Below are 15,738 nucleotides of genomic sequence, written 5' to 3'. Positions count from 1 at the left end.
AGGAAGGAAGGAAGGAAGGAAGGAAGGAAGGAAGGAAAGAGAAAAAGGAGGAAAGGAAGGAAGGAAGAAAGAAAAGAAAAGAAAAAGTAACCAAGCAAAAAAGGAAATGTAGAAACCAGGGGCTCTAGTCGGCCAACCTCTGCTATTGCCCATGGTGACTTCCATGCATTAGCTTCAGTTGGCCAGTAGGTGGGGCTCTGTGTCATCAGCCTTTCACTCTGAGTAAGAATTTAGTTCAAATTTAGTTACCAGAAGAGATGATATTCTTTGGAGAGTCCTGTCTGTGTACAAGTCTCTTGAGACTACTTAATATTTTAAATGCCTTTATTTTTTAATAAGTTAGGTCTAGTTGTGAAAAACGCACATATGTGGAAATAGGTAAATGAATGCTAGTACACCCTTTTTTTTCTTAGCCTATAATTTTTTTTCCCCTTTCAGGTTTTAAAAAAAACTATTCTAATTTGAAGATGGCATAAAAAATTTCACTGAGCCTGGCACCGGTGGCTCACACCTGTCATCCTCGCTACTCAGGAGGCTGAGATCTGAGGATCTCAGTTCAAAGTCAGCCTGTGCAGGAAAGTCCGTGAGACTCTTATCTCCAATAAACCACTAGAAAACCAGAAGTGGCACTGTGGCTCAAGTGTTAGAGTGCTTACCTTGAGCTGAAGAGCTGAGGGATAGCACCCAAGCCCAGAGTTCAAGCCCCACGACTGTCAGAAAGAAAAAAAGAAAGAAAGAAATTTTACTTAAAGCTGCTAAACAATAGGGAGGCAAGAGGTAGGCAAGAGCAATAGAGGAGGTTATTCTGATTAAAATAGAATATATGTATGTGAAAATACCATGGTAAAACTCCTTGGCACAATTAATATACACTAAAAAAATAATAAATGAGGGTAGGGTTATCAGCAGGGAAACTGAGGATGAATGTGGTGAAAGTACTTCCTATGCTTGCATGAAAATAGAACAGTGAGTCTGTTGAGATTATATCGGGGGAGGGAAGTGGACATGAGGAAGAAGGGATAGAGGTGAAGGGAATGGAGCACACCATATGCGTGTATGGAAATGTCACCAAAAAACTTTGTACAACTAGTGTATGCTAATAAAAATCTGTTTTTAAAAAATGAATCTACAACCAGGCACTGCTGACTAACCCCTGTAATCCTAGCTACTCAGGAGGCTGAGATTTGAGGGTCACAATTCAAAGCCAGTCAGGGCAGGAAAGTTCATGAGAGTCTTATCTCCAATAACCTACTCTAGACGTGGCTCTGTGGCTCAAGTGCTAGCCTGGAGCACAGAGAGGCCCAGGGACAGCATCCAGGCCCTGAGCTCAAGCCCCAGAACCTTAAAAAAAAATCTTTTCTAAAATGATGTTCAAAAAAAAGTCTTTATGGGGCTGAGAAGGTGGCTCAGTGGTAGAGCGCTTGCCTTGCATGCCCTAGGTTAGATTCCTTAGCACTACATAAGCAGAAAAAGCTGAAAGTGGTGCAGTGGTTCAAGTGGTTGAATGCTCGCCTTGAGCTGAAGAGCTGAGGTACAGTGTCCAGGACCAGGATTAAGGCCCCATGACCAGCAAAAAAAAATCTTTATGAAGCATCAGTAACTTTTTTTTTAAGTGTCAGTTATGGGATTTGAACTCTTGGCCCAGACACTGTCCCTTAGCTTTTCTGTCCATTTGAGCCACAAATCGACTTCCAGCTTTTTTTTTCTTTTTTTTTGGGGGGGGGGTCCGGTGGTGGGGCCTGAACTCTGGGCCTGGGCGCTGTCCCTCAGCTCTTCAGCTCAAGCCTAGCGCTCTACCACTTGAGCCACACTCGCCACTTCCGGCTTTTTTTTTTTTTTGCTTATGTGGTGCTAAGGAATCGAACCCAGGGCCTCATGCATGCAAGGCAAGCGCTCTACCACTGAGCCACCTTCCCAGCCCGACTTCGAGCTTTTTTGAAGAGTGGAGGAGGCAATGGTTAATTAGAAATAAAAGTCCCACAGGTTTTCTTGCCCAGGCTGATTTTGAACCACAGTCCTTAGACCTCAGCCTCCTGAGAAGCTAGGATTAGAGCTGTGAGCCACTGGTGCCTGGCTCTAAGCACTCTTTCTTTAATTGGTATTTTATAATGCAAAATCTTTTGTCATAGCAGCCTTTATTCTGATTGTAACATGTGCTTCTCTGACACTAAATATTTTTTCATCTTAAACTTTCCCATGTTGGTTTTCATGATATGTTTTAAGAGTAAACATATTTTAAGTATATATACAACTGATTGAGGGATGGGAAAGGTGTTTTGTTTTTGTTTATGTTGTGTGTGTGTGTGTGTGTGTGTGTGTGTGCGCGCGCGCACGTGTGTGCGCGCGCGTGCTGGTACTGGGGGCTTCAACTTGGGGCTTTGCACTTACAACATGGCTTTTTCACTCATGGCTGGCACTCTACTACTTGAGCATACCACTAAGTCTGACATTTTAGTGTCTACTAGCAGATAAGAATCAAATGGACTTTTCTGCATAAGCTGGTTTTAACCTCAATCCTCAGATCTCAGCCTCCTAAGTAGCTAGGATTACAGGTACCAGCCACTGGTGCCCTGATGGAATTAGTCTTTTAGTGTAGGAATGACATTTTCATCCCTGGGTGAAGGGGCAGTAATGACCCAGCTTTTTCCATTATAAGGCTTGGCAGGAAAAAAGTGAAATGAAACACACATAACCCCACACACACCCTGGTCACAGAGTGTGCAAGCTGAGCTGCCTCCTCCTGGCCAATCGGTCATTCCATGTTCATTCCCTTTCCAGGTGGCTTCCAGGCTCCTCTGTCAGTGGACCCTGCCACATGTCCCATTGTCCCTGGCCAGGAGATGATTATAGAAATATCCAAAGGACGCTCCGGGCTTGGTCTCAGCATAGTAGGAGGAAAGGACACACCCTTGGTAAGTTTAATTTTGTCTTGTTTTTTTAGACACCATCTCTCTATGTAGCAGCCCAGGCTGGCCTCAAACAATCTTCCTGCCTCAGCCTCTCAAGCGCTGCAATTATAGGCAGGTGCCACCACACTGATGCAGATTAGGAGTGCGCATTCATTTTTCCACCCATTAAAGAATTAAAAGGCCCAAAAGTACCGTCTAAACGTTCACACTGTGAGAACAAAGAAGGATATTCTTAAGAGAGGATCATGAGGGCTCAATAGCTATGTGCATATGATCATATAAAATGATGCTTATCAAAATGAACTCCAGGAAATGGAAGCAAGAAGTTTTTTTATTGTACTGATGGTAGTTCTTTTTTTTTCCCCCTTCTTTCCTTTTTTCTTTGGTTTATTCCCTTCTGTCACTGTTGTTGTTGTTGTTGTTTTTAATTTCTATGCCCTTTGTCTCGTTTATATAGGTTTATCTGACTTGGGGAGGGGAAGGAGAAGCACAGAAATGGTGGGACCAAGGGTGAACCAATTCAGCAGTGAAACCCACTAGGCACTATGTTAGAAATGAACTATACACCTTGAGAGGAGGGTGGGAGGGGAAAAACTGGGAGAAAATGCTGGAGGGGGTGATGCTGTTCTAAAGGAAACGTACTCATTACCTGAATTATGTAACTATCATCCCTCTGTACATCACCTTTAAAATAAATTTATGTTTAAAAAAAGAAAGTAAAAAGAAAGCTATAAAAGAAAGTAAGGAGACACTCCACCAGGAGAGGGACACCAAAGCAGAATTGAATCTCTCTTGGTAAGTTTCTCTAGGTAGAACAGACTGACCAACAGAGAGATAATTGTTGGGTCTCAGTGTAGCCCTGGGACACTTCTGTGAAACACTTAGCATTTTCCACTGCATGGAAAGCAATATGATTATAATACAGATGTGCATGCATATTCTTGCCAACTTTCAATTTTACCAAGCTATTTTCTAGCTAAGATGGTGAGTATTTTCAAATAAAGGCTTATTAGACCATCATGATGATAGCAATGGTGGGAAGTATTATAATAGTACTTAGAACAGTGCGTCGCACACAGTCTGTGTTCAGTAAGGAGAAACAGTCATCATAGTTATCCATCATCAACATTATCTGACAGAATGATGGAGAAAAGGTAAAGCTCGGTTCTTCAAGCCCAGGAATTAAGGCTTTATTTTACTGGTCTAGAATGGTGGTTTTTCCTGGAATTGAATTTGAATTATTCAGTACTTGTTGTGTCACTTACTCAGGAGTACCATTAACTTTTTAAACTTCCTAGGTTTTTTTTAATAAAATGTATTCAAAATCAATGCATATGTATTGAGCAGGTGGTGTCTCATATTATTCAAAGTTAATTTGGCATAAAAGATGTAAAAAGGAAAAGAACTTTCTACCTCTTTTTGCTCTAACCCTGCTCTGCACATTTCTCCCTATAAAAAGAGCCACTCCTTAGAAATAATCTCTTTTAATAAGGTAAATTTATTTAAATGAATACCTTGCCGTTAACTTTGCACACTTAGTAAGGAAAGGATTATATGTGTTATATTTACAGATATAAAACTTACAGATAGAAATTTCCTTTCCCCCATTTTTGTTTCTGTGTTAGTAGTAGTAAGGGTGGAAGATCCTTGGTGTATTCTATAATACACAGTTGTTCCTAAAATGCTGTGCACCAGGAGCTGCAGGTATTGCAAAACTCTGCATCTTCACTTCCTCTCACCTGCCTTCTGGCCCTGGTCTTCTCTCCCTCCACCCAGTCTGCTCTAGAGCCTGCTGTTGAATAGCACCCCTTCAGATGAGCCCCCCCCCAACTGAATTGAAATATGCTGAGAGCTGGCGTTTATTAACTAAAAGACTGTCTCCTTCAGCTTGATTAAAATATTGTAGTTCAAGATAATTTATGTTCTGAATTCTCCCTCTGCCTTTGCAGGAAGGAAGTCCTGTGATGTTCCCTGGTTGGAACAGGTGACACCTAGCTGCCAGCCCCTTTTACTGGTCATTGCCTCTCTATATTTCTCTTTCTTTCTTTTCTTTTGGTCAGTCATAGGGCTCGAACTCAGGGCCTGAACACTGTTCCCGAGCTTCTTTTGCTCAAGGCTAGTTCTCTATCCCTTGAGCCACAGCTTCACTTCTGGCCTTTCTGATAGTTGATTGCAGATGAAAATCTCATGGACTTTCCTGCCCAGTCAATCCTCAGATCTCAGCCTCCTGAGTAGCTAGGGTTACTGACATGAGCGCCAGCTCCTGGCTCTTTTCTACATCTCTTGTTACATGATTTGGAATATGATCTGCCAGATGCTGTCATTGAGTAAGGAGATATGACCTTGGCTTTGTAGGAACCTTTGGGAAATGTGATTTAGTTTATATCTTTTTTGTTTTTTGTTTTTTTTGGTCCGGTCATGGGGCCTGAACTCTGGGCCTGGGCGCTGTCCCTCAGCTCTTCAACTCAAGGCTAGCACTCTACCACTTGAGCCACAGCGCCACTTCTGGCTTTTTTCTTTTTGCTTATGTGGTGCTGAGGAATCGAACCCAGGGCCGCAGGAATGCAAGGCAAGCGCTCTACCACTGAGCCACCTGCCCAGCCCTTTTTTTTGTTGCTATTATAAAGGTGATGTACAGAGGGGTTACAGTTACAAAACTCGGGGAATGAGTGCATTTCTTTTTGGACAGTGTTACCCCCTCCCTTGCTCATTTGATGTTTTTACTTCTCATCCCTACCCATAAGTTGTATAGTTCATTTTCAACATAGTGTCTAGTGGGTACCACTGCTGCATTTGGCTATATATGTAAATTATATAATACAGAGTGCTTTTAACAATCCTGACTCACAGGGTTGTGGAGAGAATGAGAGATTTTTGATCAACAAGGACAGTTTATAAGCCATCCTTTCCAAACTATGGCCATTTGGGGAATAATCAGAAACAAGGGTGTACCCTGAACATCAGCACTGACTGGCTTTCTCCCTAGTACTGATTTCTTCATTTCCAAGAGACACATCCAAAATACTAAACAAATGGTATAAATAAAGCTATATTTGAAATGAACCAGGGAAATTACAGTTTAGGGAGATTCTGTACCAAATTCTTCCATAAAAAGTTAATCTTCTGATTTCTTTTGGGAAGACCTCTGAGTCTTTTCTATTGCTTTGCAGAGGGCGGAACTGGCATGGGAGTCAGGAGAGTGAGATTGCCTTGACTGACCCTAGCGGATGAGTTGTGAATTTTATTTTCACATTGGTTGGTGACACGACTTTGCTCTATGGGTATTCCTGAATAAGACGTGAATGCACTGCTACTGAATCTTCACTGTTAGATTTTTGGGGATTATAGGCCGCTGGCCTCTGGGCTTTCACCAGCCTGTTTCCTTCTTTAAGAGCATCTTGAGCTTCATAATATATCATTCTGCCATTTGAGGTCATAAATCCCACTGTCCTTGGAAGGATAAGCACCACTTAAAAATGAGAGATGGGATACAACACAGCTTTTATTTCCTAACCTCACGAACCTCATCAAAAGCCATAAGTCAGAGTCATGAGAAAATATATCAGCCTGTCATTTTAGAGAGGCAGAAACGCAGGGAGTAGAAAGTTCTTCCACTAATAAAGCCATCGTTTCCCCCATTGTTCCTTTTTCCTGTCTTTATTCCCTTCCACCTTTGGACGTGGAACCTACCTGACCCTCTAGGTCATGATTTCCCCAGCGCGTTGCATGGGAATTGCATCCAGCCAGCAGGGAGTTTGCAGAGATGAGAGTTTGTGAGAGGAAGTTGTGGGGGACGCTGAGCCTTGGAATGAGAAGTTCCTTGGTACCTGGGATTATGTTATATGACACACAGACTCTGGTAAAGTTCTGCCCCAACTCTCCCAGGTTGGGTTTCTATGGCCTCTTTATTATGAGGCCAACAGATACCTTGGCCATCTGCACAGGCCTTAAGTGTCTGAGACTGCTGTTGACCTCACAAGCAGTCTTCTCCACAAGAAATAGTTTCTCTCCAGCCAGAACAGATGGTGTCCAGCACCACAGACAGAGACAGGATGTATGTGACCATCCTAGTTGTGTTTGCAGCCAGTCATCTGCCTTTTAAAGTACAGAGATAATAAGGTGAGCCCTCTGGGTTGACAAGCACTCCTGGACCAGTCCTCAGGGACAGCACTTTGCCTTCGCTACTGTATTACCTTTCTTCTCCCACGTGTGCCAGTGGGGAGCACAACCCTTCTCTCACGGGTGGCCTATGGTTGCTCAGGTCCCCTTGGGGCTCAGCTCTTAGCTGAATGTTGGGGAGATAAAATGGAGCAACATAGCCCTGTCCTCAAAGAGTGCACACCTGTGTTTATTAGCTCTTCCTCCTGTAATGTTGGTTGGCTGATATCAGGGATCAAGCAGGGAAAAAATCTGGCATTGACTATAAAGTCTCTGGAAGGTAGAGAAAACAGAGCTGGAATAAGCACTTTCTACATTTAATTAACTTAGGCTATTTGTTACACATTTCATATTAGCCAGAAGCTAAATAAGGTACATTGTAGAGCAGAGATAATATATTAACATACATTTTTTTTTTTGGTCATGGGGCTTGAACTCTGGGCCTGGGTGCTACCACTTGAGCCACAGCACCACTTAAGGTTTTTCTGGTGGTTAATTGGTGATAAGAGTCTCACAGACTTTCCTGCCCAGGCTGGCTTTGAACCACAATCCTCAGATTTCAGCCTCCTTGAGTAGCTAGGATTACAGGCGTGAGCCTCCAGTGCCCAGCTTTACACATATTTTTAAGAGGTTTGTTTTTTTTTTGTTGTTGTTGTTTTTTTAGTTGTTACTATTAAGTAGTTGCACAAAGCAGTTAGGGTTCCATAAATCAGGTTATGAGTATGATGTTTCAGGTTAGTGTCTCCCCCTCCTTTGTTCTTTCTGATTTTTCCCCACCTATCCCTACCCTCAAGTTACATAGTTTATTTTTTATATAGTGTACATTGAACATAATTTAGGTCGCATCTCCTCGTCCTTCCTCCCTCCATTCTTGTGACTCCTTTTCTTTGCCTACCGTCCCTCCCCCACAAAACATGCTTTCACTTCCTGCTGCTCATTTCAGCAAACACTACTTTAGTTGTTGAGAGGAATTAACGCCTTTGGACTTCTCCTCTAAGTATACTCTCTGTTAGTTAGCTTATTTGTGTGTAAATTCATTGGGCTTTGTATATGTTATGCATAGTTGTATTTTACACCTAGCTTCCACATATGAGAGAAAAAAAGATGTATCTTCCATCCATCTTTTCATCTGTCTTTCCTCTTCCTCTCCCTCGGACTTACTGGGGTGTTCATTTGTGTACATTACCACAGCTCAGAGGACACAACCTCACCCATTACTCTGCCCCATCTCAAGTTTGTAACCTGATCCTAAGCTTCTCCTTGAACCCCTTAGTGTCCCCTTCTCAGAAGCGGATGCTTCCTTATTACAAGTCCACCAGTTAGACCTTCCTGATTCGATCACCTGTCCTCTGAAGAAAGAAAACAAGTCTCTAGACTCATAAAGGTGATAGTCTTATCAGCCTTGGGAATTCTATATAAGGAGGTCGTACAGGTAAATTGTCCTGGAGTACTGGCAAGCTTGAGTAAGAATAGGGTCTCCACAACTCTGTGCATTTTCCTTTCTCTGGATTTTCATTGCCAGACAGCACAGGCGACAGCAGAGAGGCAGCAGAGCAGAGCAGAGCATGACACTGAGTCTTGAGCATATACATTTCAGGTTTTATCTGTAGGCTCTTGACACGTGATTTAACCTTTCCAAGTTCAATCTGCTGCCTTGGGACAACAGTGCCCCTGGCAAAAATCTACCCCTTACAGTTTTGCAGTTTGGCTAAGATACTAGCTATAAAAAACTCTGTCAAATGCCTGTCAGTTATGAAAGTAAGTCTTTAGCTTTCTCACCTGCACACTAAAACAGGACTTTGCTTTTGTTTTTGAGCATGGAACTTTTAAGATAGCATGTGGGCATTTAGACATCATTAATATGTATCCTCTTATGTAATCTTCACCTAGACAGATGGAGTCCTGCTTTTCCCCATTCACACAGGAGAAAATGGAGATGCAGATACGGCAGGACGCTTCTGCAGAGACTTATGCCTGCAGTAGGTCCAGTTGGGTTTAGACATTATTTTTCCTAACATTATAATATCATCTACAAAAGAGAATGATCCTCTCAGCCATCACAACCTGTGCTGTTTTGTGCCAGTTCTGGTGCTTGAACTCAGGTTTCTGGGCGCTGTCCCTGAGCTTTTATGCTCGAGGCTAGCACTCTAACCCTTGACAACTCCACTGCCATGCTGTTTTATTTTGTATCTTCAGGGCCCCTATACAGTGTCTTGTACCTGCCAAACGGGTCTCTGTGAGGCCTCTGTTCCTCCCTGAATTCCAGCCCTGCTGGCCTCATTCAGTTCTTGCATGGAGCCGGGTGCACCTGGTATACAGCTCTGCTGCTGTAGGCCAGTTGGAGCACCTCCCATCCATTGTCACTGCAGCTACAGTGCCATACTCATTGCTGGCAAGACTGTGGCGGACAAGAACAGTGTTGAGGCTGGGCACTGGTGACTCACTCCTGTAATCCTAGCTACTCAGCAGGCTGTGATCTGAGGATAAAGGTTTATAACCAGCTTGGGCAAGAAAGTCTTTGAGAATCTTATCTACAATTAATCACTAAAAAGCCAGAAGTGGAGCTGTGGTTCAATTAGTAGAGTGCCAGCCTTGAGCAAAAAAGCTCAGAGATAATGCTCAGGGTTCAGTTCTTGGGGGTGCAGAGATGGTGCAGGTACTGAAGCTTGAACTCAGGGCCTAGGTACTGTTCCTCAGCTTTTTCACTCAAGGCTGGGACCCAAGGATAGAAGTAGAGCTGTGGCTCAAGGCTCTATCACTTGATCCTCAGCTCCACTTCCACCTTTATGCTGGTTAACTGGAGAGAAGAATCTCATAGACTTTTCTGCTCCAGCTGTCTTTGAACTAGGATCCTCAGATCTCAGCCTCCTGAGTATCTGGGATTACAGCATGAGCCACTAGCACCCACCTTTTAATTCATGCTTATTACACAAGTTCTACATGGCTATGCCAACTTGATTCATTTTGATTTAGAGCAGATGCATTAGTAAAACATATCAATGTAGAATTGAAAGTCCAAGAAGACTTGAACAGTAAATAAAGACTTGGTCTTTATGGGGCTTTCCATTTAGAAATTGAAGTGGATAGTACCTCTCCTGTAACTTGAGACCACGTTTGCCCCCTCATCATGATGGATGCTGTCATTTACTTATTACATTTAAAAGTAGGATTGCAGCTGGACGCTGGTGGCTCAGGCCTATAATCCTAGCTATTCAGGAAGCTAAGATCTGAGGATCACAGTTTGAAGCCAGCCTAGGCAGGGAAGTCTATGCAATTCTTCATCTCCAATTGTCACCAGAAAACTGGAAGTGAAGCTGTGGCTCAAAGTGGTAGAGCACTAGCCTGGAGCAAAACAGAAAGCTCAAGACAGCACCAGGCCCTAAGTTCAAGCTTCATAACCTACAAAGAAAAACAAAAAGATTGCAAAGATTTAAACTACAGGGTATTTTTAGAGTAAGCAGAGTTGAGAAGCTATTTTACATTGGATTAAGTGTTTTATTTTGCCATTCCCCTGCATTTGAACTTTGTGCGGTCTGTTTCATGAGGAGTGTGGTTGGCTTTGGCCTATAATTCCTTGCAGCCAAGCTCCTTTTATCGTTATGACTTAGGTCATATATTTTTATACAAAACATCTTATTACCTTATTTTATTTTAAAATCAAAGCAGAGTTTGAGAAAAGAGTATGAATCACACTGAAAGAATGTTGATGAATAATACCTCTAAATTTCCAGATTTGGACATTTCTGATCCTAAAGACTATAACTGTAAGCAAAAATATTATGCAAGCTGAGTAAAATTTAAATAAATAAGGACCAGATGGAACTACGGAGACTTATAAGATATAATGCAAATATTATCCCATTTCCTTACATAAATCTATATTTCAATATGAAAAATTATATTCATACAGATGAATATCAAGTTTTTGTTAAATCAGACTTGGCAAGGGAATTCCATGTTAAGTAAATATAAAATAATTTCATGTTTGAGCTTAAGAAAAAGCTTTTCACAGTTTTCAAGTACAAAAAATATCTTTATGTATTACCAGCAATTCCTGCATTAGCAATTTCATTACTAAGATTTTCATTTCACATATTAGTTATTTGGTAAGCAGTGTGAGAGTTTGCAATTCCTGAATTTCAGTGTTAGAATTACTTACATAGTCAATTGCACACACACACACACACACACACACACACACACATCCATGCACACACATAGAGGTGTGTTTTTATCTAGTGCAATTGAGCAGTAAGTCCATTGATTCAAAAGAGTTAATGTCCTATTGCTGACAATGACTCTATGTTATCTGTCATTCATTACCTGAGAATGTTTCAGAATTCCAAAATAATAGTACATTGTGGTCCGTTTTCTTCCTCTTTCAGGGGTTTGGTAGATACATTTTAGGATCTATACACTTTCTCATTTTTCCTTTTGTAGCAGAGTTTTATACAGACTGATTGAAGTCCATTCTGAGTTCCCAGAAAATCTGTGTAGTGAACTCTAATTTATTAGTAACAGAGTAAAGTATCCTGGATTTTTAAGACTTAGGATTTCAACTACAATAAGTAAGCTCTCACTCTTGCTGGCTTTCCTTGAACAGGTATTGTGCCTTAGGTTTTCTGAGCAGAAAACATTATCTGTTCTGTCTATAAAGCTGTCAAGCAAAAAATAACATCAATTTGACAAATGCTCTGTTTCTTCTAAAGTAATCATCTTTTATTCTGATCCATGAGAAAGCAATAGATTTAATATACACTTGACTGTGAGACTTGTTCAAATTATATTAAGATAAGGAGTATGGCATTTATTGACTCCATTTTACCTCTGGTCCTGTATGTATGCTCTTATGAGATGATAAAATGAAGCAGCCTCTTAATTTTGTACATCTCATGAATCAAGGAGGTGATATCAAATACTCAACATCAAAGGAGGGAAAAGTTTTTTGTCTAACAGTGGAGAGGATTAGCAACTTTACAGCTCATCTTTTTTTTTTTTTTTTTACCAGTCCTGTGGCTTGAACTCAGGTCCTGGGAACTGACCCTGAGCTCCTTTTTGCTCAAGGCTGGCACTATACCACTTGAGCCATAGCTCCACTTCCTAATGTTATGGTAATTTATTGGAGATAAGAGTCTTACAGACTTTGCTGCCTGGTCTGGCTCCTAACCGTGATCCTCAGATCTCAGCCTTCTGAGCAACTAGGATTACAAGCATGAAGGCACTGGCACAGGGCTTTTTCCAGCTCATCTTAAACCTTTCCAAATCATATTTTTTTAAATTGTGGTGTTTGGGATTAGACACAGGACCCAGGGCTTCGTACATGCTAGGCAAATACTTTACTACTAATATCAACTCAACCCCACAATGTCACCTTTCTAAACGGTTTAAAAAAGTGCAGGTGCCCAAAGTATCACATCACAGGGAGAAGACATGTTTAAGTTTCCCATCCTTGGGTTAATCAACCCACTGCCCTTGGTGGCAAGTCCACTGTCCTAGGGTACTGCCATCTGCATCGTAGTCTCCGTCTGTCTGCCTTTCAGTATTTACCAGCTTTCATATTAAGCCTAGCTCTGTCATCATGACACAGCACCAGGGAAACACAGTAGCAGAAAGGACAGTCTCATCTCAGTATTCAGAGTCATTGTATTCTATCAAGCTGGGACCAAGACTCGGTCAGGGAAGGCTGCACATTCCTTCTAGGGGAGCTGCTGGGGTGAGGATTTGCCATGCCTTGCTCACAGCTTAAAGTTAACCACCAACCAACATATAATTTTAATTTATGGGCATTTCGGTTTAAAGATACCTTATTGCTATCCCGTTAACACTGAACTCACATCTAGTATCATGTAATTTGTGTCTGAACAAAGCCTCCAGACATATATATTTTCTCTTAAAGACACATCACAGCCTATTACACTTAGATGGTATTTCAGCCCATTAATTAGGGACCATTTTAAACAGTAAGGTTACAAATAAAACAGACAAAAATGCAAAAACAAAAAACAAGACAAGAAAACAGGACACTAAGTAGACCACCAAAAGAATACTTGTTTGCAAGGAGAACTGAAACAAGAAGAAAGCAATCTCAATCAAGAAGGGGGAATCTCACAGGACTGAAATATTCTAATAACTGAGCATGTCCAAGAATGACAGTAAACATACAAAGCATTGATTTGGGGGCCACAAAAAATAATAGAAAGTAGGCAAATTTGTAAATATGGTATCCATGAACAGTGAAGACTATACTTAGTGAAAAGGAAAAATCAAGAAGCCTGTCTTCTGATTTTAGCTCTGCTCTTTATCAGACCTTTTTGGTTGATACTCCCATTAAGCTCTTTTAGCTCCTCTAGGTTGATATTTCTGCTACCATAAAATGGAACTAATCCTACCTTTTAGAATTGAGAATGATTTTGGGTTTTTTTTTTGTTTGTTTGTTTTGGTTTTTGGCTTATGATGCTGAGAACCAAACCCGGGGCTCCTGCATGCTAGGAGAGTATTGTAGCACTGAGCTCTACCTCCAGTCTCTTAGAGTTTGAGGATGAGTCATTTTGGTTTCAGGTTTTTCCCCCCACATTTTATGAGCACATATTAATTGAATGGTATTGGGGGGGGGCTTCATTCTGTGATAGTTCCATACATGCATGTAATATGTTTTGATCATATTCACTCCCTATTACTCTTTCTTATTCTCCTTCCTAACCCAAGGTTTTATTTATTTAATTTTTTCTTTTTGTCAGTTGTGGGGCCTGAATTCTGGGCCTAGGCGCTGTCCCTCAGCTCTTCAGCTCAAGGCTAGCACTCTACCACTTGAGCCACAGCGCCACTTCCAGCTTTTTTCTGCTTATGTGGTGCTGAAGAATTGAACCCAGGGCCTCATGCATGCAAGGCAAGCGCTCTACCACTAAGCCACCTTCCTAGGCCTTATTTAATTTTTTTATGCCAGTATTGGGGCTTAAACTCAGGACCTACGTGCTATCCCTTAGCTTTATTTTTTTTTGGGGGGTCCGGTCGTGGGGCCTGAACTCTGGGCCTGGGTGCTGTCCCTCAGCTCTTCAGCTCAAGGCTAGCACTCTACCACTTGAGCCACAGCGCCACTTCCGGCTTTTTTCTTTTTGCTTATGTGGTGCTGAGGAATCGAACCCAGGGCCTCTGGCATGCAAGGCAAGCGCTCTACCACTGAACCAACTTCCCAGCCCCTCCCTTAGCTTTTTTGCTCAAAGCTGGTACTCTACCACTTGAGTCACAGCTTCACTTCAGACTTTTTGATGGCTAATTGGAGATTAAAGTTTCACAAACTTTCCTGCCCAGACTGGCTTTGAATCTTGATCCTCAGATCTCAGCTCCCTGAGTATCTAGCATTAATAGATATAAGCCACTGGTGGCGGCCTAATTTTATCTGGGGGTTAACATATATGTGTAATATGAGGGAAGTTTCACTGTGCTATTTCCATATATTAATACAGTCCACTTCAAACAGATTCCCAAATGAGGATATGCATATATATCTATATCTATCTCTATCTATCTATATATATATGCACAGGAAAATTCATGAGACTCTGTCTCAACCAGTGAAGCACCATGGTGTATGATTATCATCCCAGCAAGACAGGAAAGCACAAATAGGAGTCCAGGGTGGCTCAAACAGTGAGACTGTCTCTTAACAAACAGCTAGCATAGAGGTTAGAAAAGATGGGGGGAAAAACTTTGGATGGGAAGACATTGATCAATAAATTGACAGTAAATTGAAAATTCTTTGCACAACCACTTAAAGATAACGTTTTAAATGCAGAAGGAAAAACAAACAGCATTAAAAATGGCTAGAAAAGTCACTCAGGCAGTAGAGCACTTGCCCAGCAAGTGTGAGGCTCTGGAAGCAAACATTTGTATATCTATATGAACCATGCTAAGTGTCAGTCATAAAGTAGTTATTGAAAAATTGCTAATGAGGTTGCCTAACATAGATAGATATCTAAGTTTTAAGGAGTATACTAGTAAATAAAAGGAAGACTACATATATACCATAGTTGCCAAAGTTCATAGGAAGGAAGGAAGGAAGGAAGTCTGTAGATGTAGCTCAGTGGCAGAGCATTTGCCTAACGTGTGAGACCTTAGATCAGATTCTCTAGCACTGAAAAAATAATATAAAAATAATTGTCATAGTATTGCTCATAGAAGATTCGGGATGACAAACGAAGGATGAGAATCTTTTTATTTATATACAGTTTGAATCACCAGCTTTCCTTGCTTAAAATGAGATAACAGTTAATGATTTAGCCAACATTTTCTTTTTAAACTCTGTAACTATGGTAGATAGCATAAATCAGTAACTTTACCCTGGTCTATGTTTTTCAATGTAGATATGGATGCAGTTTGAGTTTTACCATTCTGGATGCTGTTACAGCACCTTTATTGGTTCGGCCTCCAAGCTGAGAAAGCAGCGCACTGTTCAGAAAGGCATATCTCGTCTTCTAAGAGCAGTGACAGCCATAGAGGAAGCTGTATGAAATGCTGTTTGAAAATAGCATCACTTGCCCCTCAAAGGCATAGATCTGAGTCAGGTTTTGTTATAGGAGAAATAAAAGTGCCCATTTTATATATCTCATTTTTATATTCTTTTGGTCTTTGTGGGTCCTTCTTATTAAGGAGAGTTTTTCCCCCTAAACACAGG

At 41.3% G+C, this 15,738-nt stretch overlaps 1 protein-coding gene across 1 annotated transcript in view; it reads left to right on the top strand.

Annotated features, from left to right (window-relative positions):
• The window catches only part of Inadl (InaD-like (Drosophila)), a 291,743-nt gene that overhangs the window by 219,849 nt on the left and 56,156 nt on the right, over positions 1 to 15,738 (top strand). Inside the window, exon 32 of the mRNA XM_013022201.1 lies at positions 2,779 to 2,912. Coding sequence (XP_012877655.1) covers positions 2,779 to 2,912 — 134 coding nt within the window. The remainder of the gene's footprint in view (positions 1 to 2,778; positions 2,913 to 15,738) is intronic.

This window comes from Dipodomys ordii, unplaced genomic scaffold (assembly GCF_000151885.1).
Source record: "Dipodomys ordii isolate 6190 unplaced genomic scaffold, Dord_2.0 Scaffold61, whole genome shotgun sequence".
Lineage (NCBI taxonomy): Eukaryota > Metazoa > Chordata > Mammalia > Rodentia > Heteromyidae > Dipodomys > Dipodomys ordii.
This window is presented reverse-complemented; position numbering and strand designations above follow the sequence as displayed.